We start from the raw sequence: 27,553 nt of genomic DNA, 5'->3' as shown, positions 1-27,553 counted from the left end.
CTGTGTTACACAAAACAAGATACTCCCATGAATACTGAGTGTGAGAACTCTTTTAAAATAAAAGTCAAGGAGTTCTCGTCGTGGTGCAACAGAAACAAATTTGACTAGGAACCATGAGGTTGTGGGTTCGATCCCTGGCCTCAGTCAGTGGGTTAAGGATTGCATGTTGCTGTGAGCTGTGGTGTAGGTCATAGACATGGCTCAGATCTGGCATTGCTGTGGCTGTGGCATAGGCCAGCAGCTACAGCACTGATGAGACCCTTAGCCTAGGAACCTCCATATGCCATGGGTGAGGTCCTAACAGGACAAAAGACAAAAATAAAATTCAAAAGTCTATGACATAAATACAATTTCATCTTGGTTATTAAATAGTTTTTACTAAGAATTTAATGGACCAAAGTAAATGTAGTTTCATAAAAGACAAGAATATATGTAGGAGAACTGAATCAAACAGATTTTATTAAATTTTAGGATGAAGAAAACAAATGATATAAAATAAGTTGTAAGAAATGCTCTCTGTACTACTATCTCAAACCATTTTCAAGGTTTTACAAAATACACAGCAAATACGAAAAACTTCAACATACTCTTATAACCTGCTGCAATAAATGCAACATTAACAAACATTCAAATTTCTTCTGTACGTCTTAAAAGCAAGATTACTGAATTACTAATTTTTACAATGTTATTCATATATATTTATTCATATGCTATTATTGAGATCATTGCCAATACACACATTATTTTCCTTAAGTTTATTTTTACATTAAGCTAGTATCTGTCATGCAGCCATCAAAAACCTTACAGTAAATTACACAGGCTTGTAGTCCAACTTAGACTCTAGCTTCTTAGAGTCAGCCACTTTTCTGACTGCTTTCATGAAGTCTTCCTGTACTACAAAATCATGATCAGCACGAATTGCAAACATACCTGTGGAGAATAAAACAATGTTACTGTTATATATAATACTGAATTATTTATTATAAGGAAAAAAAAGGGGGGTAGGTGAAATGGTGAAGGTGGTCAAAAAGTACAAACATCCACTTAAGTAAGTCCTGGGGATGTAACGTACAGCATGGTGACTATACTTATTTATACTGCTTTGTATATTTAAAAGTTGCTGAGAGCAGATCTTAAAAGTTCTCTTTTTTTGGCTTTTTAGGAACATAGAGAATTTTGCTGCTGCTGCTTCTTTTTTTGGCTTTTTAGTGCCAAACCTGTGGCACATGGAGGTTACCGGGCTAGGGTCCAATAGGAGCTGTAGCTGCCAGTCTATGCCAGAGCCACAGCAATGCAAGATCCAAGCTGCATCTGCAATCTACACCACAGCTCATGGCAACGCAGGATCCTTAACCCACTGAGCAAGGTCAGGGATCAAACCCACAACATCACGGTTCCTAGGTTCCTAGTTGGATTCATTTCTGTTGCACCACGACGGGAACTCCTAAAAGTTCTCATCATGAGAAAAAAATACTTTTTTATGTGGGATGATGGAATGTAAACTAGATTTATTGTGGTGATAATTTAACAATATGTACAAATACCAAATCATTACGTTGTACACATAAAACTAACATGTCAATTATATTTCAATTAAAAAAAAAATTTGGAGTTTCTGTTGCGGCTCAGTGGGTTAAGAACCCGACTAGTATCCATGATGTATTGGGTTTGATCCCTGGCCTTGCTCAATGGGTTAAGGACCTGGCTCAATGGGTTGCCATGAGCCGTGGCACAGGTCACAGAGGAGGCTCGGATTTGGCGTGGCTGCAGCTGTGGTGTAGGAAGACAGCTGTAGCCCAGATTCCACCCCTAGCCTGGGAATTTCCATATGCCACAAGAGTGGCCGTAAAAAGAAAAAAAAAATTTTTTTTGAAGAAAACTAAATAGTGTAATATTATACTATGGAATGTGAAGAAGTCTAGATGTAATACTTCTCAGAAAGCGTTCTAATATGTTAAAAACCACTATCATTGTTCAATTAATTTCCATAGCTATAGTAAACATTATTTTACAAATCAAAACAAGACAAGTATCTGGATATTTAAAATCCAGCTTAAGGAGTTCCCTCCATTAGGATCCATGAGCATGTGGGTTCAATCCCTGGCCTCTCTCACGGGTTAAGGATCTGTTGTTGCCATGGACTGTGGTGCAGGTCACAAATGCAGCTCAGATCCCACGGTTCCCACATTGCTGTGGCTGTGGCGTGGGCCAGCAGCTGTAGCTCCAATTTGACCCTAGCCTGGGAACCTCCATATGCCCCAAGTGCGGCCTTAAAAGGCAAAAATAAATAGATAGATAAAAATCCAGCTTACACAATCCCTGTATCCAATGGCATCTTGAAAGAGCAAAAGAAAACCCAACTATCAACAATACATATTCATTTCAGTCAACAGTTTCCTATCTCTACAGGCAAGAAATTCCCTGGAAGGAGGGAGAACATGTATGCTTTGGAAAACACAGAACCCCTCCAATAAATTTTTTGGCTTTTCCTTGCTAATAATCAAAAACTTAAAGAATAAAAATTAAAGAACGTCAACAGTAGTAGGCTTTAACAAAAATCAGTGGCATTATTCAAGTAAGAAAATATACCTTTTTTATGTACAAATTGATATCTTATGATTTTCATATTCATATATCACAGTTCAATTTTTTTCTTTCCAGTTTCAGACAAGAAATACTACCTGACAAGGTGGGAAAAGGGTTTTTTTGTTTGTTTGTTTGTTTTTATACATTAGTTGTATCATTGAAACAATTCTAATATCATGATAAAGTTGGTAAGTTATCACTATCTATCAAATAAATCCTAGTAGTATTTTCATTGAGGATCTGCTTATACTCAATTTTCACTTACATAAAATGAGTAGGATGCAACAGAAAATTTCAAGGGTGGAGTTCCTGCTGTGGCCGTGTCTCTACAGCACTGGGACACAGGTTCCATCCCTGGCCCAAGACAGTGGGTTAAGGATCCGGCCTTGCCGAAGCTGTGGTGTAGGATGCAACTATAGATAAGATCTGATCCGTGGCCCAGCAACTCCATATGCCACAGGGTGGTCAAAAACGGGGGAAAAAAAATTTCAAGAGTTATTTCCTGTCTTCCCTTTTAGGATGTCTACATAAGGAATCTTGGCAACAGCCATTCTATGCTGTCCTCAGAAGCCAGGTAACTGGAAATGACTGGTTTTTTTATTCTCCCCTGCATGCAGCAGCATGCAAAAGTTCCAGGGCCAGCATCAAACCAGCACGGCAGCATCTCAAACCACAGCAGTGATAATGCCAGATCCTGAACCCACTGCACCACCAGGGAACTTCCGGAAATGACTAGTTTTTAAATAGTAAAGTTTTAGAGTTCCCATTGTGACGCAGCGGAAACAAACCCAACTAGGAACCATGAGGTTTCAGATTCAACTCCTGGCCTCACTCAGTGGGTTAAGGATCTGGTGCTGCGGTGAGCTGTGGTGTAGGTCGCAGACATGGCTAGGATCTAATGCTGCTGCGGCTGTGGCATAGGCCAGCATCTGCAGCTCCAATTCGACCCCTAGTCTGGGAACCTCTGTATGCAGCAGGTGCAGCCCTAAAAAGCAAAAAATAAATAGTAAAGTTTTAAAACTTGTTTAGAAGGCTACAACTAAATTAATCAAGTTATTTTTCCAAACCTTGTGCATATTACTGTTTCCAATAATTATTTAGTGAATAAGTGAATCTGTGATACATTCTAATCCAAAAGGATGATAATCTTAGGATTTGAATGGAAAAGACAACTATAATTCAATCAAATATATTTTGCTAAAGATATGTTAACAAAAAAGGCTTTAAGTTCCTGCTGTGACTCAGTGGTTAACGAATCTAACTAGTATCCATGAGGACATGGGTTCAATCCCTGGCCTCGCTCAGTGGATTAAGGATCCAGCATTGCAGTGAGCTGTGGTGTAGCTCCCAGACGAGGCTCAGATCCAGCAATGCTGTGGCTGTGGTGTAGGCCGGTGTACAGCTCCAATTTGACCCCTACCCTGGGAACTTCCATTTGCCATGGGTGTGGCCCTAAAAAGACGGAAAAAAAAAAAAAAAAAAGGGTTGATCTAATAAATAAATAAATAAATAAAATTCCAGTATGTATCCAGATGAGAATACCTCATCCAGTTAAAAAGCTTAAACTTTAACCCATAAAAAAAATTATAGCTCTTCAGTGGAAATAGGTAAAAATAATTTTTTTAAATATGGGAGAAAAGGGGAGTTCCCATCATGGTGCAGCAGAAACGAATCCGACTAGGAACCATGAGGTTGCAGATTCAATCTATGGCCTCGCTCAGTAGGTTAAGGATCTGGTGTTGCCATGAGCTGTGGTGTAGGTCGCAAACATGGCTCAGATCTGGCATTGCTGTGGCTCTGGCGTAGGCCGGCGACAACAGCTCTGATTAGACCCCTTGTCTGGGAACTTCCGTAGGTGTGGCCCTAAAAAGACAAAAAATAAATAAAATAAATAAATAAATAAGGGGGAAAAAAGAGAATGTCATAATTTAATGGTACCAGCCTTTAAGATTATGGTACTGCTTTTGTTTGGATTCCAATTTCACCAAAGCAATCATCCAATAAAAATTTAGGAGTTTCAGAAAGAAAAACAAAAAAAAAGGAGTTCCTGTCCTGCCCAGCAGAAAGGAATCTCACTAGGAACCATGAGGTTGCGGGTTCACCCCCTGGCCTCACTCAGTAGGTTAAGGATCCGGCGTTATCATGAGCTGTGGGGTAGGTCCCAGATGTGGCTTGGATCTGATGTTGCTGTGGCTGTGGCATAAGCTGGCAGCTGTAGCCCAAATTTGACCCCTAGCCTGGGAACCTCCATATGCTTCGGGTGCAGCCCTAAAAAGCAAAAAAAAAAAAGCAAAAAATATTTGGGAGTTCCCATCGTGGCTCAGCAGTAACGAACCCTCCTAGTATCCATGAGGACATGGGTTTGATCCCTGGCCTCGCTCAGCGGGTTACGGAACCAGCATTGCCATGAGCTGCAGTGTGGCCGACCAAGCTCAGATCCTGAGTTACTGTTGCTGTTGCTGTGGCTATAGCATAGGCCAGCAGCTGTAGCTCCAATTCAAACCCTGAATTGGAGGCCTGGGAACTTCCACACGCCCCAGGTACAGCCCTAAAAGACAAAAAAAAAAAAAAAAATTTAGTCCAGCGTAGATTTTGGAAAGAGAATGTCATTAAGTTACTCCAAGTAGTTCAGGTGACAGGAGTTTACTTATTATTTTTGTTTATTAGTAAGTCTTTATAAGCATGATTTACTGTGATTTGTACTGAGAATTTCTAGACCTGCAGATCTTTAATCCAGATACTGAGTCATAGTATACTCATGAAGATACTCCTATGGAGAAGCCATGTCTGAGCAGCCTCTTGTTGAATTTACAAGAAATGTTAAAATAAGGCTAAAGGTGATATGAAAACAAGAGCAAATCACTTACTGCAATACTTAAAAATTTTTCATCTGCAACCTACGAAAGTCAGTAACTATAAAAATTACTGTAGAAATTAATTTTTTTGATTTTAAGATTCTGTACGAGGACAAAGACTAAAAATTACTGTAGAAATTAATTTTTTTGATTTTAAGATTCTGTACAAGGATAAAGACTAAATGACTCTCTGTAGGGTTTTATAGCCACTTGGTATAAAAATAGGATCACACAAACCAGAAAATTATATTAAAAAACTACTACATTTCTACAAGCTGCATGAAATTTTTTTTTTTTTTAAGGCCACACCTATGTCATACGGAAGAGCCTACCTAGTCTAGGGATCAAATCAGAGCTGTAGTTGCTAGCCTACACCTTAGTCACAGCAACGCTGGATTCGAGTTGCATCTGTGACCTACACTGTAGCTTGTGGCAACATTGGATCCTTAACCCACTGAGCAAGGCTGGGGATTGAACCTACATCCTCATGGATACTAGTCGGGTTTCTTAACCCACTAAGCCACAACAGGAACTCCAAACAGAAAATTCATAAATCAGTCTTTCAAAGCTAATTGCCGACAGACTAGTATCAGAAGACATGTCATCCATTTTGCAGCAGATACCCCTACCCAATCAGAATTCTGCCACAGGTATAGCAGAAAATTAGGTATGGTCTCGGACTTACTTCATGGAGCCAGACATGCCATCACATGCCATGTCTTTCACACATTCTAGCCTAAGGTATCCGTAAGTGCAAAGGAGTTAAAATCCCCAAGGGGAACTCATCCAATGGAGAATGAATGCTGGTAAATGAATGCTCCAGTCTCCCTTATTTCAGCCAGATAATCTGGAAAAAATTCTGTTTCTCTGCAGTCTCATCAAAATCAAACCCATCTTGTCTGTAACAGTTACTTCAATGGTATATATACCCTTATAACAGCTTTCTCTTTCCATCTCACTTGACCCATTCTCTCCTACTTCTTAGAATCAATTTCCCAGAAACAACAAGCACTCAAATCCTTGCAAAGCTCAGGCTCTGCTTTTGCACAGACCCAAACACATTTTTAGCAAATTAAACAAATCAAAATCAATAGTAAAAACTGTTCTTTAAACCCTTACCTGCTTCAGGAGTTCCCATCGTGGCTCAGTGGCTAACGAATCCGACTAGGAACCAAGAGGTCGAGGATTCGATCCCTGGCCTTGCTCAGTGGGTTAAGGATCCGACATTGCTGTGAGATGTAGTGTAGGTTGAAGATGCGGCTCTGATCTGGTGTTGCTGTGACTCTGGCAAAGGCTGGCAGCTACAGCTCCGATTAGACACCTAGCCTGGGAACCTCCATATGCCGTGGGTACAACCCTAGGAAAGGCAAAAAGACCAAAAAAAAAAAAAAAAACAAAACACAAAACCCTTACCTGCTTCAGTACAAACATTTCTCAGGTCTGCTCCATTAAAGCCATCTGAAAGCTTCACAATTGCTTCATAATCTGTTTAGTAAAAATACTGCAATTTAATAAAAAAAAAAAAACTTTTCTTCATTTATGTCAATATAGAAAATTAAATGAAGAACTTACTTTGAATTTTGTCAGCCAGATATCATCTCTGTTAACACCCCACAATATTAACAACCAAAAACAATACTTCTATTAAGTAAACAAGCACCAAGCAGAAATAAACATACTTCTGAAACTGTAAAACCAAGAAATACCAAGATCTCAAGGCATCATAACCTGTTACTACACATGCAACAGTTATATGCATGTGAACTTCAGGTATCTGTCAAGGTATGACATTAAAACTGTAACAAGTTGAATAAATCTCAAATATTCAAAATCAACTGCAACCACAATGAAATTTAATCATACAAGCCAAATATAAAATATACTAATCATAGTCATCAGACATCATTTTATCATAAAGAATTGTTAAATGCTAGAGTAAGCACTTGCTAGCTTTTCTGGTTTCTGTGAAAGCTCCAAGTGTTGAGGTAACGGATTTATGATAACAGTTAATAGTTAAGTGACTTTTCTCTCCACATGGTAGACTTAAAATGAAGGGCTGCTGGTTTAGGGTAGCAGTTATGGACTGGATATAGAAAATGGAGAGAAGAGACAGCACAGGCTACTATAACGTGAATAACTAATAAGACACCCTTTATCAGGCAATCTAGAGTATGTCAACCTCTACTTGAAATCGCACAGATAATTCACTAATTAGATGTCATTCAGGCTCAAGTTCATGTAAGCTTCTTGAGAACAGATTCCTCAAAATAGCACAGTACCTGGCACCAAGGAAGCGCTCAGTATCGGAAGAAGCTTCTATTTTTTTTTATTTTTTTATTTTTTTGTCTATTTGTTATTTCTTGGGCCGCTTCCGAGGCATATGGAGGTTCCCAGGCTAGGGGTCTAATCAGAGCTGTAGCCACCAGCCTACACCAGAGCCACAGCAACGTGGGATCCGAGCCGCGTCTGCAACCTACACCACAGCTCACAGCAACGCCGGATCGTTAACCCACTGAGCAAGGGCAGGGACCGAACCCGCAACCTCATGGTTCCTAGTCGGATTCGTTAACCACTGCGCCACGACGGGAACTCCGGAAGAAGCTTCTAAATTCAGCTCAATCTTTTCAGCTCCAAACTCTTTCACATGAGTAATGAGAAAGGCAATGATCAACTATTTCTAATTATTTTGGACCACTAACTTTTTAAAAGAGTTTTTAAAGCTGCCTGGCAATTACGCTACATTCCCGTAGTTCAGAGGTCAGCACACTTTCTGTAATGGACAAGACAGTAAATATTTTAGGCCTTATAGGTAATATGGTCTCTGTCAAAACTACTCATTTCTACTGTTGTCATGGGAAAGCAGATATAGACAATAAGTGAATAAATGGGTGGTGTTGTGTTACAACAAAACATAATTTACAAAAACAGAAGGCAGGTATAATTTGGCCCACAATAGAATACATGGTTTGCTGGATTTTATCCTAGTCCACTTTCTCATTTCTATAGAAGATAACTATTTTATAACTTCTCCTCTGTCCTCAAATCTCCAACAATACTTTCCCATCTTCACTCCAAAGCTGCTTCCTAATTCACTAAAAAAATAAAACCATTCAGAAGAAAAACTCTCGGGAGTTTTTGTCGTGGCACAGCAGAAACACATCTGACTAGGAACCGTGAGGTTGCAGGTTTGATCCCTGGCCTCGCTCAGTGGGTTAAAGATCCAACATTACCTTGAGCTGTGGTGTAGGTCGAAGACACAGCTAGGATCTGATGTTGCTGCGGCTGTGGCACAGGCCAGCAGCTGTAGCTCCTATTTGACCCCTAGCCTGGGAACTTCCATATGCCGCAGGGGCAGTCCTAAAAAGCAACAAAAAAAAAGAGAAGAAAAATTCTCTATTCACCTGTCATATTTGAAAACCTATTATCATCAGCATCTATATATACTTATTTCCTAGATGTCTGTGCTCATAAACAAAGCCAACCTCTCTTCCAAAAAAGTGCATTATCAACTTGTCTCTCTCCTAGATCATTCCCATTAGCACAAAAAAAGTGTTGTAAGTTCTTCCACCTTAAAGAAAATTCCCCCAAAGCCTCATCTCCATTTCTTCTCTTCTTCCCTTTGCTAGAGAACTCCTTGAAAGAGCTGTCTAAACTCAAAGGCTCTCGTCCTCATCTCTCTGATAGCCATCTGAACAAGGTTCACTCCTACCACTCCAGAGAAATTTCTTTTGATGAGGCCCCAGTGATCTTCACATAGCACATCCAATCTCAGAACTCTTCTTATCAAACCCATTGTCAGCATTTGACAGGAAATTAATCCCTCCTTATAACAATTTCTTCATTTATCTCCCAGGACAGCATTAGCTCCTGGTAAACTCCCAACTCTGTGACTGTGCTTTCTCAGTCTTCTTTGATGGTTTTTCCCCTCAACTTAATGTTGGAAGTAGCCATTTTTTAATCTCTTCTCTAAGCACATTCACTTCCTTGCAAACATACTTATGCTGATATTACCAATATTTACAACTTTAGCATAGGCCACTCCAATGAACTATTTGTGCATGGAGAATTATTAACATCTTTATCGCTATCTAATTGGCATCTCAACTTTTTTTTTTTGGCTTTTTTTAGGGCCGCACCTGGGGCATGTGGAGGTTCCCAAGCTAGGAGTCTAAAGCTGCTGGCCTATACCACAGCCTCACCAGATCTGAGCCGAGTCTGAGACCTACACCACAGCTCAAGGCAACATCAGATCCTTAATCCACTGAGCGAGACCAGGGATTGAACCCACCACCTCACGGTTCTAGTCCGATTCCTTTCCCCTGCGTCACAACAGGAACTATGCATTTCCAATTTAATGCTGCCAGAATTATAGTTATAATTCTCCCTTTAAAACCTAATCATTCCAGTCTTCCCTTAACTTTAATTGATGGCAATTCCATCTTCCCCATCACATGAGTCAAAAACCTAAGTATTCCCTGGTTCTTTTCGTCAGCTCACACCTTACTTCTAATTCATAAGCAAGTCCTGTCATCTCTACATTCAAAATAAGTTCAGAATCTTTTTTCTTTTCTTTTTTATTTTTAGGGCCAGATGTTCCCAGGCTAGGGGTCAAATCAGAGCTACAGCTGCCAGCCTACACCACAGCCACAGCAACTCAAGATCCAAGTCACGTCTGCTACCTACACAGTTCACAGAAGAGCTGATAAGATTATACTCTCATCTCTGCTTTTAACATTCTATAATATAAAAATTAATAAAAAAGATCCTATCATTCCTCAGCTTACAATCCTCCAATGGCATCCAAGTCACTGAAAATAAAAGGCAAAGTTCCTACACAATACCTCAGTAAGGCCCTACACAATCTGAGCCCTATTACTTCTATGACTTATTTCACTCGCTACTGTACCATTAACTCTGCTGCAGACACCTTGACCTCTTTGCTGCTCCTAGAATGTTCTAGACATGAACCTGCTTCAAGGTCTTCTTACCTGATGCTCCCTCTTTATGATTTTTCTCCAAATATTCATATCTAGCTCTTCCACTTTTTAGGTCATTGCTTAAAAATCACCTTGGTAAGTCCTTCTCTGTGCTTGCCCATGCTGCTCTCTACCCACTTCCACTTAAAAATGTATTATTCATGCCTGCTCCTGGCATTACCTATTCCCCTTTCCTTGCTTTATTTTTCTGTGTAGCACTTATCATCACCTAACATACTATACAATTGACTCTTGAACAACTGAGGAATTATGGGCGCCAACCATCCACATAGGTGAAAATCTGTGCATAGCTTATAAACAGCCTTCTGTTTCCACTGTTCTCCAACTGTGGATTCAACCATCCCCAACTAAGCTGTACTGAAGCATTTAATACTGAAAAAAAAATCCACATAAAAGAGTTCAAACCCACATTGTTTAAGGGTCAACTGAATATTCTACTTCACCTGTCTTTCTGGTCAAGAATATAAGTTATATAAAGGTTGGAATTTGCCTGTTTTGTTCATTGCTATATCTTCAGCACTTACAAAACAATTCCTAGCATACAGCAAATGCTCAAAAATGTTTAGCTGAATTTAAGACCAGATTTGATAGACTATCAGTGATATCCAATAGCTTTTTGTTTCATTTACCAAATGTAAATATATACAAAATTGGTTATTTTCTTACCTATTTCACCATGCTTTGTAATGGGACCTGCATGGATTTTCAATATATCTAATCTTGCTTGTTCATTTGGTAAATCAATATCTGAAAATAAGAAAATTATAAGAAATTCTCTTACAGTCAGGTTTTTTTTTTTTTGTCTTTTAAAGTAGGAGGTAGGCTGGAGGTATGGGAGGAGAAAAAGACACAGAAAACGGGAAACAGACAGCAGGAAAAAAAACTCAACTCACGTATTTTTCTATCTAATCTTCCTGGACGAAGCAAAGCAGGATCCAGTGTATCTGGTCTGTTTGTAGCCATGATCATTTTAACTCTATGTAGAGTGTCAAATCCATCCATTTGATTTAGTAACTAGGAATATATTTGTGAATCAAAATCAAAGTATATTTTATAAAACATCCCAATCATTAAAAAATACAGCACACAACTTTTATATGCCTAAGACCATGAAATGTGTTGCTTATACATATGTAATGTTTAGTATGAGCATTTGATGGAATCATATTTTTCTCACTTTTTTTTTTTTTTTTTGCTTTTTAGGACCACACCCGTACCACATGGAGGTTCCCAGGCTAGGGGTCTAACTACAGCTAGAGGTCTAGCTACAGCTGTGGCTAGGGGTCTAACTACAGCTAGGGGTCTCCCTAGAGCTGCCAGCCTATACCACAGCCACAGCAATGCCAGATCCAAACTTCATCCACGACCTACATCACAGCTCACAGCAACGCCGGATCCCTATGAACCCACTGAGCAAGGCCAGGGATCGAACCTGCCACCTCATGGTTTCTAGTTAGATTCGTTTCTGCTGCGCCACGACAGGAACTCCGTATTTTTTTCTATGTTACAAAGGGATATATTTTCCATCCTAAAAGTTCCAAGATAGATTATTTAACTATATACCTTTTTATAGCTATCAGATCTAATAAATCTGAAGCATCCATCTATTTAAGAACTATGAAACTATGTGGATCTGATTTCCAATGTTTGCATTTTTTTGTTACAATTACTTTTTAAAATAATTAAAACTAAAGTTTAAAGTGCTTATGGTATGCCAGACATAAAATTTACACTAGATAACTAGACACAATGATTTTCTATGAGTTTGATAATAAATCTATTAAATATCATTTCAAATAATTCTATTATACATAAATACATTGACACACTTAACACATTTCCTTCAATTCCTAAAATTTTCTTAAATAGAAATGTTGAAAAACCTAACTGCAGTCAACAAACTTTTTAAAACAAAGCTATTTCTTTATGTTAATATGTCTAACACTGGGAACTCCCTGGTGGTCCAGTGGTTGGGACTCAGTACTTTCATGACAGTGGCCCAGATTCAATCCCTGGTATAGGAACTGAGATCCCACATCAAGCTGCTGCATGCCACAGCCAAAAAAACAAGGTATGTCTAACATTCAAAAAATGTTAGCTAACAATATATCAATTACATGAATAAAACTATTATCTGTGTTGTTTTTAAAATACCTCAATTTATGGCTTCTGAGAGACTCCACAATTTTAAAATATTTTGCATTTTCTCATCAGACCAATTTATGAAAAGCAATTTTTAAATATCCCTATCGAGATAGAAATTGACAATGCGTTACCTATGCTACCTATGTATTTACAGAAGTTGGAAAATGTGCTTGAAATCTTGCTATCTCTCTCACAGAATCTGGAGTAGAAAAAAGCTTTATATTAATTTCAATATCGCATCACCCATCTTCAATAATCAAAACTAAAATAGTTTTATTTTCAGCAAGAAAGCAAGAGAGGAAAGTATTAGTAATTTTTAGAGCAGCTGCATACATAATTATAATTCATTTATTGCCACCAGTTTTAATATGTTACTCATAGAGCATCTTTTTTTTTTTTTTTTTTTTTTTTTAGGGCCACTCCTGCTGCATATGGAGGGTCCCAGGCAAGGGACCAAATCAGAGCTGTAGCTACTGGCCTACCCAACAACCACTCCAGATGCGAGTAGCATCTACAGCCTACACCACAGCTCACAGCAACACTAGATCCTTAACCCACTGAGTGAGGCCAGGGATCATACTTGAATCCTAATGGACACTAATCAGGTTTGTTACCGCTGAGCCACTACGGGAACTCCACTCAAAGTATCTTAATAAAGCTAATGCAAGATCACATTCACAATAACATAATTTAACTATTTCAATGGCTGGTCTGCTCCAAAAACAGAATACAGCTGTAAATCAAATGAAATTCTCTAGATATACTTATTTTCTAGTACTCATTTTCTTACTGGTAGAGAAAAGTGTTCATTCCTGTATTTCAAATTCCATACTTAAGTGCATTCTTCAGTTAAACCACTGCACATATTTTGACCTTTAAATATCCAATGTTCACGTCTTCGTTTCATAAACATTGATTGTTTTATAAACCCCCTTTACCAAATATTACCTCCATTAAAGTTCTCTGAATCTCTCTATCAGCTGAAGTACCCTCAGAAAACCGACGACCACCTAAAATAACAATATGGAAACTCATGTGCATTACTCTACCTCTTTGAGCATCATTTAAGAAAGCAATACAAAAATAATAGTGTCTAGGACTTAAAACATTAAGATGAAATTAATTAGCAAGAATTATGCTGACAAATTGATTTTAGTATAACTGCTCTCATTTTCTCAATGTTAGAAGTTATTTATTAAAATTGGTTAAACTTTCTCAATGTTAGAAGTTATCTATTAAAATAGGTTAAACTTTTTTTTTTAATTTTTTTTTTGTCTTTTGTCTTTTTTGTTGTTGTTGCTATTTCTTGGGCCGCTCCCTCGGCATATGGAAGTTCCCAGGCTAGCGGTTGAATCGGAGCTGTAGCCACCGGCCTATGCCAGAGCCACAGCAACGTGGGATCCGAGCCGCGTCTGCAACCTACACCACAGCTCATGGCAACGCCGGACTGTTAACCCACTGAGCAAGGGCAGGGATCAAACCCACAACCTCATGGTTCCTAGTCGGATTCGTTAACCACTGCGCCACGACGGGAACTCCTAAACTTTTTTTTTAATTTTATGGCTGCACCCATGACATACGTAAGTTCCCAGGCCAGGGATTAAATCTGAGCCTCAGCTGTGACCTATGACATAGCTGCAGCAATGCCAGATCCTTTAACCCACTGTGCCAGGCTGGGGATTAAATCGTGCCTAACCCATGCCTCTGGAGCGACCCAAGCTGCCACAATCAGATTCTTAACCCATTGTGCCCCTGGAGCGACCCAAGCTGCCGCAATCAGATTCTTAACCCATTGTGCCACAGCAAGAACGCCTCTTAATTGTTTAAAAGTAACATTCAATTCAGTTTGCTACTTCACACAAGCTGCAATTAGCAATGAGGAAAGGAGGGGAAGCTCACTTAGATCTAAAAAATATTTCCTATCACTCTCAAGAAAAGTTTAAATTTAAAAAGTGTTATTCTTACCAATAGCATCTATTTCATCCATAAAAATGATACATGGCTGATGGTCCCTGGCATAATTAAACATTTCTCTGATCAAACGAGCACTTTCACCAATGTACTTGTCTACAATAGAACTAGACACAACCTGATTAAAGGAAAAACATCAAGGTAAACATAAGACAGTTCAAATAAAATTTAATTTCAACAGCTACAAGAATCCTCCCTTTACCTTTAAGAAATTGCAATCCAGCTGGCTAGCAACAGCTCGGGCCAAGAGTGTTTTTCCTGTACCTAGAAAGAACAAAAGAAGTCCTAATTAGATGGAAAGTGAAACAAATTTTCAAAAGCCTTAAAAATGTAATATACGGTGTTCCCTGGTGGCTCAGTGAGTTTAAGGATCCTGTGTTGCTGCAGCTGTTGTGTAGGTCAAAGCTATAGCACAGGTTTGATCCCTCCCTGGCTCAGGAACTTCCACATGCCGTGGGTGTAGCCACATGCCGTGGGTGTAGCCAAAAAAAAAAAAAAAAAAGTCATCTGTTGAACAGTAAATTTTGATAAATGGGGGCCAAATCCTAAATACAATTTCCATTTAAAATTCCAAAGCACTTTCATTCTCAATATTAAAATTTAAAATTATACTCAAAATATCCCTTGTAATTTTATTTCAAGCAAAGTGAATATATACTTTAAAAATATATCAAACCCTACTTACAAATAGACTAAGATGGAAACTTGTATATTAAAATTCATTGGTCTATGCTGCACACTGAATGGACCTTTACCTATGTGTGATATTGTAATATCAAGTATTGGTTACTTGGAAACTACTGATTCAATGGGTTATGAAAATCTTCCACATACTAGTATTTTTCATTATACTATATTAAAAAAAATCACATTTCTTATTACCAATCTTATTATGCCTTTTATCAACATATCTGAAAGTTGTTAAGCTCATAGTACCAGATGTAAAGTTTTCAAAGGCTCTAATTTTTGCATAAAAGCTCAAATTTCTTCACTGGTTACAGATGGTTTCAGTTGTTTACTTTAATATGATGGGCTAACTTCATTTTTTTAAAAAAACATGTGACAGGTAACCAACAACCAGTGTGAATAACCAATAACCAGTCTGATAACGACAGACTGTCTGAAATTATCCTTTCAAGTAAAAATGGTATTCTCTAAAAAGCAGCTAATTCAGCAGGCAACTTAAATAACTATACAAGTGCTTTTCCTAGAAATATCTATCTTACTCAATATGCAACAGAAGTACTTTATATGTATTTTCCACAGAATACAAAACATTATTCAAGGATCATGAGTTAATAAATTTTTTTTTTTTTTACTTTTTAGGCCATGCCCACAGCACATGGAGGTTCCCAGGCTAGGGGTCAAACTGGAGCTGCAACTGCTGGCCTACACCACAGCCACAACAATGTAGGATCTGAGCCATATCTGTGACCTACACCACAGTTCATGGCAACGCAAGATCCTTAACCCATTGAGAGAGGCCAGGGATCAAAGCCACATCCTCATGGATACTAGTCAGGTTCGTTAACTGCTGAGCCACTATGGGAATTCCATGAGTTAATAAACTTTTAATAATTATAATTTTTACTGCTTTAGCAAAGATATTTTAAAGTGAAACTGGCATCTTTTTTTCAATACTGCAAATGCGAATGGCCAAGAAGACAATGACTACTATACTATTTTGCACCATTGATTTAAATGATTCATGCCACAGCATATGCAATGTTACTCTCATTGTTTTGTACCATTAGCACAGATGGTAGTTGGCTCTTCCACTGTGTTGACACCTTAGCATTATGAGAGTATGTTCTGACCTTGCAGATAAACTCAAAGTGTCTGTGGGCCACCCAGAGGTCTGTGAGTCACAGAGGACCACTGACTACTATCACATGGCCTGTTAAGAGATACACCTTATGAGGCACAAGAGGACTGAGCACACCTGGAAAAAAAAATAGCAGACATACATCTTCAATCCCTTCCTTATTTTGAATAGAATGGAGCTTTGAATTCCCAAGATAAATTTCCATTTAAATATTCATTCCTTCATTTATTGATTTATTTTTTGTGTTTTTAGGGCCACACGTGAGGCACATGGAGGTTACCAGGTTAGGGGGTCTAATCGGAGCAACAAATGTCAGCTACACCACAGCCACAGCAATGCCAGATCTAAGCTGCGTCTGTGATATATACCACAGCTCACAACAACGCCAGATCCTTAACCCAATGAGCAAGGCCAAGGATCGAACCCACAACCTCACAGTTCCTAGTGGGATTTGTTTCCACTGCATCATGCTGGGAACTCCTATTCCTTCGTTTATTTCATAGTGGGGCAAATATAATTCAATACCAACCTGGTGGTCCATATAACAAACAGCCTTTTGGAGGTATTATTCCTACACGTTGGAATAATTCTGGGTTTGTAAGAGGTAATTCTATTACCTAGAAAAGAAATTGAATGTTTTTTAAAAACTTAGTAAAGAATTTGATGTACTTTCAAATATTTCAAGCAAAATATCAGCAGAGTTGTGTACACATCTTAATTCATAATAGATTTAGAATTCCATACTATGTAAAACCATTTGTATTAGAGGTATTTCTTCAGGTAGATGTAAAATATCCCTTAAGTCTAAAAATCTTCAAGTATTTTTTAAATTAATTGATTAGGAGTGCCCATCATGGCTCAGCAGTAACAAACCCAACTAGTATCCATGCGGATGAGGGTTCCCTGGCCTCAATTAGTGGGTTATGGATCTGGCACTAGCATGAGCTGTGGTGTAGGTCACAGAAGGTGGCTCCCATCTGGCATTGCTGTGCCTATGGCATATGCCAGCAGCTGCAGCTCCAATTTGACCCCTAGCCCAGCAACTTCCATATGCCATGAGTGAGGCCCTAAAAAAAAAATTAATTAAAAAGCATATAGGGAAGTCCCTGGTATACTAGCAGTTACGGATTTGGCATGGGGTTACTGCTGTGTTGCAGGTTCAATTCCTGGCCTCGGCATGGCCAAAAAAAAATGCATGTGGTAATCTAAAGTATTTATTATTTAACACACTTTGTTAAAATAACCACAACACCTAATTAGGGTGATAGTTGCAAAGCCATAAAATCTGTCAAAACACTTCTGGACTGTATACTTAAAAATCTGTGTACTTTACTGAACATAAAATTACGCCTCAATGAAAAAAATTACACCACAAAAAATCTGCATTTGAATACAACATAAAATAATTATAAAATGGGGAACTTGGGTAAGTTATAACTGCCTCTGAGAAATGGTATATATTGGACCTCCCACTGTGGCGCAACAGCATCAGCAGTCTTGGGAGTGCTGAGACGCAGGTTTGAATCCCTTCCTGGCACAGTGGGTTAAGGATCCGGCATTGCTGCAGCTGCAGCTTAGGTTGCAACTGCAGCTGGGATCTGATTCCTGCCCCAGGAGCTCTATATGCCTGCCACAGAGTAGCCAAAATATGAAAAAAGAGAACTGGTGTATAAAATTTTCTTACATTGGCAATTTGTCATAGCAGTCTTTTTTTTTTTTTTTGTCTTTTGTCTTTTGGCCCACCCACAGCATGTGGAAATCCCTGGGGCCAAGGACTAGATCCACATCACGGCAGCAACCCAAGCCACGGCAGTGACAATACAGGATCCACCACTGTGCCACCAAGAAATTCCTTGTTATCATAGTCTTAAAAAATTGTAAGTTCTGGTGTTCTAAGACTGAGTCAAAGAAAGAAAAGTAGAGATCAGAAAAAGTGAGGATGGAATTCTCGTTGTGACTCAGCAGAAACAAATCTGACTGGCATCCATGAGGATGCAGGTTTGATCCCTGGCCTCACTCAGTGGGTTAAGGATCTTGTATTGCTGTGAGCTGTGGTGTAGGTCACAGACGCAGCTCAGATCTGGTGTTGCTGTGGTGTAGGCCAGCAGCTGCAGCTCTGATTCAACCACTAGCCTGGGAACCTCCATATGTCGTGCGTGCAGCCCTAAAAAGACAAAAAAAAAAGAGAGAGAGAGAGAAAAAGTGAGGATTTGACTGCCCAACTTAAACTCTCTACAGTACCAATAACTTGAGACATAAACTTCTACTGAAAAATCATGTTCATGAGGTACGATTAAGATATGCCAAAAGTGTAATAAATTAATATTCTCAAGTGTCTGCAGACAAAAAAGGGTATTGCATGTCCACGTGTTTTGTGTGTGTGTTTGTGAGAGAAATTCATTCTGTTCCCATGGCTAATGCAGCAAATCACTGTAAAAGATTTCACTGTTCCATAAATCACTTGTTTTGCCCTACCTACAAAGTGAAAAGAATAGGCTTTTATTTACATTTATGCCAGTGCTTCCTCAAGTATTATTTAAAAAAAAAACAACAACAACATGGAATGCTTCATAATCACCTGGAATGCTTGTTTGAATGCTAACTGCTGTGTCCAACTTCCAATTTACTGCATCAAAACCATGCAGAGGGCCTAGGAATATGTATTTTTAATCAGAGTTTCAGAAAATTTAAAGTGCTAAAGTCTGAAAACTACTGGTTTAGAGCTTAAATCAGATAATGTAGGCCATCCCAACTAACCAAATTCACTCCTGAATATTTCCATCTCAAAGGAGGATGAAATCAACTAGACAATGTAATTTGCTTAAAAGAGAACTGTTAAGAAGCCATTTGTGCTGTGAAGCAAGGCTATCCTGATTTGACTCTTCACGTGAATTTTAAAAAGTTTAAGCCATCCTAAAGCCAATATTTGTATTAAATTACAGCAAACAGCTTTAGTAGAATAAAATATTTAAGGCATAAATAACTCACTCTTATAAGGGTAATGGGAAATTAACCAGGTAATAGGGACAATTATATTACACATGCTATCCAAGTGTACACTGACCCAAATAACCTACTATGACATGGCATGGACATTGGATTATATCAATTATTCTTAGCTTTTTTTCTTCTTTGTCACAAAAAAGAGGTAAATAATTTCACCAAATTATCTCCAAATTAACAAAAGCCCGTAATTTTCATAGCTAGAATTTCAGTGCTATTCCTCTCTCGGCAAAAAAATTAAATATTCGGAATTCGGTAACCACTATTTGCACACATTTTACGTCCTCTTTTTCTCTTCACACATTTTAAAACCAGTACTATTTATCGGTAAGTTCAGAGAACAAAGCATACACTACCAACCTCTCTTAATTCTCGAATCTGTTCTGATAGCCCTCCAATCTCAGAATAAGAAACATTCCCAGGGTCCTCATGAGACATGTTATAAACCAGTGGATCCACTTCTCTTGGCAAATATCTGTAATGATAAGGTGTGCATTTGTCTTTAAAAGATATGTTTTTTTCCAGATTACAGAGTATAAGTAAGTTGCTTATGAAAGCACCTGTAGGTGATCTTATAAAAAAATTATGTTTACACTAACCTGAAATTAGTAAAAAGGAGAAAGTGGCAAAATATTCAGTGATTTTAAGAAGCATATATTTTGGGAGTTCCCATTGTGGCTCAGTAGGTTAAAAACTCAACATAGTATCTGTAAGGATGTGGATTCCATCCCTGACCTCACTCAGTGAGTTAAGGACCCAGTGTTGCTGCAAGCTGTGGCATTAGGTCATAATTCATCTTGGATCTGGTGTTGCTGTGGCTGTGGCACAGGCCGGCAGCTGCAGCTCCAGATCAACCCCTGGCCTGGGAAATGCCATATGCCACAGGTATGGCCATAAAAAAAAAGGAAAAAAAGAAAAAAAAGTAGCAGCACATATTTTGGATAAAATCTTTCCGAAACAGAGTAGGAAACCTACCTCATGATAGTTAGTGTAGTCATATCCAAAGCAACTCTTGTTCCTGGCTTCAGCTTACTTTTGTCAAGCTAAAACAGAAGATGTTACATAAACACTTGAAAAGAGGAATACCATCTAACAAGAGCATATTTAGAAGACAAAAAATCATTTTTAACTCAGAGAGAACACTTAAATTATAAACATCATGCCAACAGAAGAGCTTATAAAAGTAGTAATTCAAAGTTATTTCCATCTGCCTCTTAAGAATACCCTGTTGTGCAATCTCAGTGTGAAATATGCAATCAGTAGTACACAAAGTTTGAGGTGGCAATGACTTTGGTTTTGAAGAAAGAATGGACCACAGTATTTTATTTCAAAGGCTTACTATTTAGTATAGTTGTGCTCATTATATTGATTTAGGCATGGCAGTAGAGTGACTTTAGCAATTGGTACCAAAGCATTTCTACAGAAATCCATTTGTGAACATTTGGGAGAAAGAAAAGGGAGGTCTCTTAAAGGTACATCCATTAGACTTATTTTAAAAATTAAGAAGTTCCCGTCGTGGCGCAGTGGTTAATGAATCCGACTAGGAACCATGAGGTTGTGGGTTCGCTCCCTGCCCTTGCTCAGTGGGTTAACGATCCGGCGTTGCCGTGAGCTGTGGTGTAGGTTGCAGACACGGCTCGTATTTTGCGTTGCTGTGGCTCTGGCATAGGCTGGCGGCTACAGCTCCGATTAGACCCCTAGCCTGGGAACCTCCATACGCCGCTGGAGCGGCCCAAGAAATAGCAAAAAGACCAAAAAAAAAAAAATAATAATAATAATAATAATAAAATAAAAATTATAGTTTGGGGAAGAATGTGTTATGTGACCATAGGAGACAAGGGGGAAATGCACTGTTTCCCCTTAGAGTTTTGTTTTGATTTTTGGGGGTTTTTTTTTGCTTTTCAGTTTTACACCTGCTGCATGTAGAAGTTCCCTGGCTAGGGATGGACTGGGAGCTACAGCTCTGGGCCTACACCACAGACACAGCAACACCAGATCCAAGCTGCATCTTCGACCTACACCACAGCTCACAGCAATGCCAGATCCTTAACCCACTGAGCAAAGCCAAGGATCAAATCCACATCCTTATGGATACTAGTTGAGCTTGTTACTGCTGAGCCGTAACAGGAACTTCCTCCCCTTAAGAGATTTTTATTAAAACGCTAAGGAAAAAAGAAAACCCAGCAATCGTCATTCATGCCTTTGCTATACATAAGACACTACGGTAAATGCATTATATATTGTTAAGTCATACTAGAGAGTTTATTGACATGTTTAGGCAGAGTAACTTATTTGGACAGGTTGGATAGAATCTATCTTAATAGATTCCAAGTACACTCAGGCTGGTACTTTAAAAAAATTAAGCCACTTTTTGATAGTATAAAAAACTGCTTGCTAATACAATTTCAGAATCATACAAATTACTGATCCCTTTTCACAGGATTTTGCAGAGCTCTTAATTTAGGATTTAGTGCCAATTAAAACATAGATGAGTTAAATACAAAATTTAATATAATGGATCAAGTTAAAAAAATTGCCAGGTAGAGTAGTCCCCCCCATATCCACATTTTCAATTATTTGAAAATATTAAACAGAAAATTCCAGAAATAAGCAATTTTAAGTTTTAAATTTCATGTTGTTCTGAGTAGCATGATGAAAGCTATGTCCTTGGGACATGAATCATCCCTTTGCCCCCACATATCCCTCCCGTTAATCACTTAGTAGCCCTCTCAGTCAGTGGATCCACTGTTGTGGTATCACAGGACTTGTGGTCATATAATCCTTATCTTAATAATGGCGCCAAAGTGCAAGAGTAGTGATGCTGGCCATTACAATAGGGCAAAGAGAAACCATAAAGCACTTTCTTTGAAGAGGGCAAAGTTCTTGACTTAATAAGGAAAGAATAAAAATAATATGCTGAGGTTCCTAAGATCTACAGTAAGAACAAATCTTCTATCCATGAAATTGTGAAGGAGGAAAAAGAAATTCATGCTAGTTTTGCTGTCAAACCTCAAAGTACAAAAGTTATGTTATGGCCACAGTACATGCCAAAGATGGAATGTAAGATGGAAAAGGCATTAAATTTGTACAAGGCATTTTGAGAGAGACCACATTCACATGACTTTTGCATATTTTTATAATTGTTATATCTTATTATTAAGTTTTTATCTCTTTCTTTTTTTCTTTCTTTCTGCACTTAACTTTTTATTTTTATGACCACACCTACAGCATATGGAAGATCAACAGCTAGGGGTCGGACTGGAGCTGCAGCTGCAGCTGCAGGTCTAAGCCACTGCCCTGACAACACCAAATTTGAGCCGCATCTGCAACCCGTGCCGCAGCATGTGGCAACACCAGATCCTGGCAAGGCCAGGAATAGACCTTACATCCTCACAGACATTATGTCAGGTTCTCAACCTGCTCAGCCACAATAGGAACTCCCATAATTTTTAAATTAAACTCTATCATAGGTATGTATGTAAAAAACAGCATATATAGGGTTCAGTATATGACCAGGTTTCAGGTATCCACTGGGGGTCTTTGAACATTTCCCAAAGGATAAGGATAAGGAGGGATTACTGTACTTGAAAAAAAGCTAAAGTGATCAATATGAAGCTATTTCAACATTTACATCTACAGGAATTACATAGTCTGGCTTTTCTAATATTTTCCAGTTTTCATGTACTCTCTTGCCCTCACACAACTATCTCCGAATCTTAGAAACACCAACTTTTGGCATTCAGAGGCCCCTGAAAGGGACATAAAAATCCTGTGTCAGATTAGGAATCTAAAATTTTGGGGAATCACTATGGTGACACAATGGAAACAATACAACTAGTATCCGTGAGGATACAGGTGCAATCCCTGGGTTAAGTGAGTTAAGAATCAGTGGGTTAAGAATCTAGCATTGCCATGAGCTGTGGTATAGATCACAAATGCAGCTATTGGATCTGGTGCTGCTGTGGCTGTGGTGCAGGCTGGCAGCAGTAGCTCCGATTTGACCCCTAGCCTGGGAACTTCCATATGCCTTGGATGTGGCCCTAAAAAGCAAAAAACTAAATGAAAATAAAAAAATAAAATTTTGGTTTAGAAAATGTCATCCCACTTATACAGTAGGCAAAATCTGAAGACTGAATCTAGTCCCTCAGTTAAATTCCATTTTTTATTCAGAGTTCCTGTGGTGGCTCAGTGGTAACAAATCCAATGAGCATCCACGAGGATATAGGTTTGAACCCTGGCCCTGCTCAGTGGGTTAAGGATTTGGAGTTGCTGTGACCTGTGGTGTAGGCTCGGATCTGGTGTTGCTGCCGCTGTGGTGTAGGCCAGCAGTTGTAGCTCGGATCTGACCTCTATCCTGGGAACTTCTATATACTGCAGGTATGGCCCTAAAAAGCAAAAAAAAAAAAAAAACCCTTTTATTGGAGTATATTTGACTTATAATATTATATTGGTTTCTGGTGTATAACAAGATGAATCAGTTATACATATAGCCATTCTTTTTTCCCATATAGGTTACTACAAATTATTGAGTAAATTTCCCTGTGCTATATAGGATGTTCTTGTTAATTCCTATTTTATACAGTAGTGTGTATTTCCCTTCCTCCCAATTCATCCCTCCGCTCCCTACAATTTCCCCTATGGTAACTATAAAGTTTAATTTTGAAATCTGTGACTGTTTCTGTTTTGTAAATAAATTATTTTGTATTGTTTTTCATTAGATACCACATATAAGTGATATAATATGATATTTGTCTTTGTGTGACTTAGTATGATAATCTCTAAGTCCATCCATATTGTTGCAAGATGCATTATTTCATTCTTTTTATAGCTGAGTAATATTCCATTGTACATATGTACCATATAAGTAACATTTTTATATTTAAATATAAAATATTACTTATAAGGTCTAATACTTTCATGTCAACATTAAAACAATCTGAGGAGTTCCCATTGTGGCTCAGTGGTAATGAACCCAACTAGTATCCATAAGGACGCAGGTTTGATCCCTGGCCTTGCTCAGTGGGTTAAGGATCCAGCATTGCCATGAGCTGTAGTGTAGGTAGCAGACACAGCTGGCGTTGCTGTGGTTGTGTGTAGGCCAGTGGCTACAGATCTGATTTGACCCCTAACCTGGGAACCTCCATATGCCATGGGTGTGGCTCTAAAAAAAGACCAAAAAAAAAAGAAAGAAAGAAACAATCTGAGGTATTTTTTCAGTTCTAAAATTCTTTGATTTCTTAGTGTATAGAACTGAGTGAGGCAATGCAATTCAGTAGAAAGTAGAAACTACCAGGAGTCAAATCCATAGTTTGAGTTCAGGCTTTGCTAACAATTACGTATGTCTAAACAAGTTACCTTTGGGAGTTATGAGCATAATGCCTGACTTGCTTACCTTAAGAATTAAATAACTTACAGGAAAGTGCTTTGTCAGTTATAAAGCACTATACAAATAAAATGTTACCTGTCGACGACAACCCACAACATATCTTGGTCCATTTGTAGCTTTAACAATGACTAGAGAAAGAAAATTAAAAAACAAATTGAAAACTACAAAGTAAAAAAAATGAATATACCTACACTGATGGAAGGTTGAGTTTTATTTCTGTTCGCCAAAGGACAATAATTGAAAGAAAATTTAGTCTATGCAAGAATGTTATCTACCTCATTACAGTTATTAAAATAATAAGCATTTCAAAAGATGGTGGTGGGAGGAGAGTCTACTCTTTTTTCCTTTACCAATTAACAATCTAATACACTTACATTTTTCTTCAGTTAATTGCTTAAGTACTTCACCCACAATCTAAGAAAAAAAAAAAAAAGCATTACTTTTTGCCAAGAACTAAAAAAGCAAAGCAAATTACCATCACCCTCTCATCCCAAGCTCCATTACCTACCTGTCCGACACTTTGTAGGGCCTTCAGATCATTTTCAGACTTTTCATACTGCTTGGTAAGTTCTTTTAATTGTTCCCTTACTGAAATAATATAATTTGAATATTTTAAATTAAATAATCCTAGCCAGTGTGTTTGTCACTAGGTCTCACTTTACTTAAATTCAAGTCTATTTCACTTTACATATATTTCATATCCACTCTATCGAACCACACACACACACACGCACAATACCGTTTGCAGATGACATGTTTAAAAACGAAATGTTGCAGAGAAATTACCACATTTTTCTTTTCTTGGTCGTCAATACTTACTTTGAGCACATTTTAGGTTACACTTTTAACAGATATTGACATTCTGACACTTTCAATTTGAGATCACAAATTCGAATGATAAAAGAGTTAGAGCCTTCCTCACTTCTCCACTTACCCACACGGATTGTTACTCTCTGGCTTTCTAACCCATATGAAGTCCACAGGTGCGGCGCTCCACAGAATTATATGGTTATGGTCTTCCCTCATTTAATTAAATCACTCAGGCTTTTCACTGACGGTACACTAAGAAAAAATCCTAACAATCTTTTCAGTTCAGGAAGAAAGGGAACTTTGTGTACCATGTAGAGTACTACTCAAAACACGACGAAAGAAGAGGAGGGCTATTATTGACCGATGGATCCCTTCTTTCTAAAGCTCTGTGTTGGGCTTTCCACTCCGCTAACGAGCCAACTTCCCGAGTTTCATCTCTTGCTTTGGTTTGCTTAACTCTTTTCCCCGCTCCGGGTCCCAGGACTCCAACAACACTGCACTCCTTACCTCAAACTGGGAAACATCCCTGACCCACTTCTTCCCCACTCCTCCTCTGGTCATCTACACTTCCATCTCAGAACTGGGGGTGTTCTCTCTGTCACCTGGACCAGTCTGGGCCATTTCTACGCCCGAAGAGGCTCCGCTTTTCAAGCACAGGGAGGGATGACAAAGCGCCTTGTCCCCGGACCGAGGCCTTCTCATTCCCGGTGCTCGGCTGCCGAGCTCGGCCAAAGGCCTCTGCTTTGTCATAGACAGAAGAGAGTTCAGACACGAGATTATGTGGAAAGAAAGGTGCACTCACACTCCTTGAGACGGCCATCGATCTCCTTGTGCTCCAGCAGCTTCTTGCGGTAGTCCTGAAGCGCCTTATCTCTAGGGTCCGCCATGATGAGAAGCCGTCGCTCATAGGGGATGTCGGGAATGGCCATGGCCGCCTGGGCGGGGGAAGGGGCGGGGCGAGGGAGAACAGCCTCCCTGGAAGGGCGGGTTTGCGGGCGACCCCGCCCCTTCCGGTTGGCCCGCCTCTGCACTCCTCTTCCGGAACTTCTATGCCTCCTTCACTAGGGCTCCGCAGTGAGTTAAAGGAGGTCTCCGGCCACACTGTCCCCTGCTGGTCCGCGTGGGTAAAGCAGGGCCCTGTTCTGGTGTATCTGAGAAGCCTTGGTATGCTTGAGTCACTGACCTCTTGGAACCACAAAAGGCTGTAGTAAACTGAGATGGAGGTGAAATAGAGAATATACATATCTCTTTAATATATATAGCTCTACTGGCTTCTCAGTATAACAAGGATAGCTTCTTGGTAAAGGACAATAATATCCAGGTGAAGTAAGAGGTAGATGGGCCCCTGGGCTGAGAACAGCTGGGACTTCTTAGGTCAAGTAAATTGGGCCTTGTTTCTTTTTGGCACTTCAAGGAAAAAGTTAATTGCAGGAGCAGAGCTCTACTGGAGTAGAAAGATAAGATGACCACTTTAATCACTCCTGGGATAAAGAAGACCTCCCCAATTACACATGCACAGTAAGATTCCTAGGGGATCAGAAAGGGAGGAGGCACCAGGCCATAATAAGTCCTGATACCTTCTTAGCACACTTTGCTTTGGAATCCATCTTTACCAAAAGGTACGCACATATACTGGGAAGGGTCCTGTGTCCAGTCAGGTGTGAGAAATAAATAAGATAATTAGCCAAAGGTAAACAAAGACCCAGAGAATTGTGCTATATAAGTGATTTAAATCACCTCTCTGGTGTGCCCCTCACTCAGGGGACGCCTGCACCCGCACTCCTCTTTGGGGTGTGTTTACTTCTCTGCTTCTGACTTAAACTGCTTCTCTGTATGCTTTCTCATATGTTGTACTGTGACTCTAACAGTAAACTTTATACCTATTTTCACAGTCTTTGCCTCCCTGAAATGTTCTTGCTTTCAACAAGGGGCAAAAGTTAGGGTAATTCTACTTTTCACCTCTAGCTAGTCTAGT

The 27,553-nt window shown here is 39.0% G+C and overlaps 1 protein-coding gene across 1 annotated transcript; it reads right to left on the bottom strand.

Annotated features, from left to right (window-relative positions):
* Positions 1-433: 433 nt before the first annotated feature.
* On the bottom strand, positions 434-26,531 carry PSMC6 (proteasome 26S subunit, ATPase 6). The gene is made up of 14 exons (XM_047767345.1): positions 26,381-26,531; positions 25,277-25,356; positions 25,143-25,182; positions 24,844-24,896; positions 20,358-20,425; positions 19,743-19,857; positions 16,909-16,996; positions 14,757-14,818; positions 14,549-14,672; positions 13,532-13,593; positions 11,332-11,452; positions 11,105-11,185; positions 6,855-6,926; positions 434-930 (listed from the first exon to the last, which is right to left on the bottom strand). Exons 1-14 carry the CDS (start codon positions 26,505-26,507, stop codon positions 812-814), a joined length of 1,212 nt encoding a protein of 403 aa, XP_047623301.1. The 5' UTR covers positions 26,508-26,531; the 3' UTR covers positions 434-811.
* Between the last annotated feature and the right edge of the window lie 1,022 nt (positions 26,532-27,553).

This window comes from Phacochoerus africanus, chromosome 2 (assembly GCF_016906955.1).
Source record: "Phacochoerus africanus isolate WHEZ1 chromosome 2, ROS_Pafr_v1, whole genome shotgun sequence".
Lineage (NCBI taxonomy): Eukaryota > Metazoa > Chordata > Mammalia > Artiodactyla > Suidae > Phacochoerus > Phacochoerus africanus.
The sequence above is the reverse complement of the archived record's forward strand: the minus strand, read 5'-3'. Positions and strand labels throughout refer to the sequence as shown.

Bases quoted from the DNA above. Each gene is read 5' to 3' on its own strand.
- PSMC6 (XM_047767345.1), bottom strand. From the start codon at position 26,507: ATGGCCATTCCCGACATCCCCTATGAGCGACGGCTTCTCATCATGGCG. The intron at 25,183-25,276 runs GTAGGTAATGGA...TTTTTTTCTTAG, and splicing joins CCCTACAAAGTGTCGGACAG to ATTGTGGGTGAAGTACTTAA. The intron at 931-6,854 runs GTAAGGGTTTTG...TATTCTCCACAG, and splicing joins AAATGTTTGTACTGAAGCAG to GTATGTTTGCAATTCGTGCT.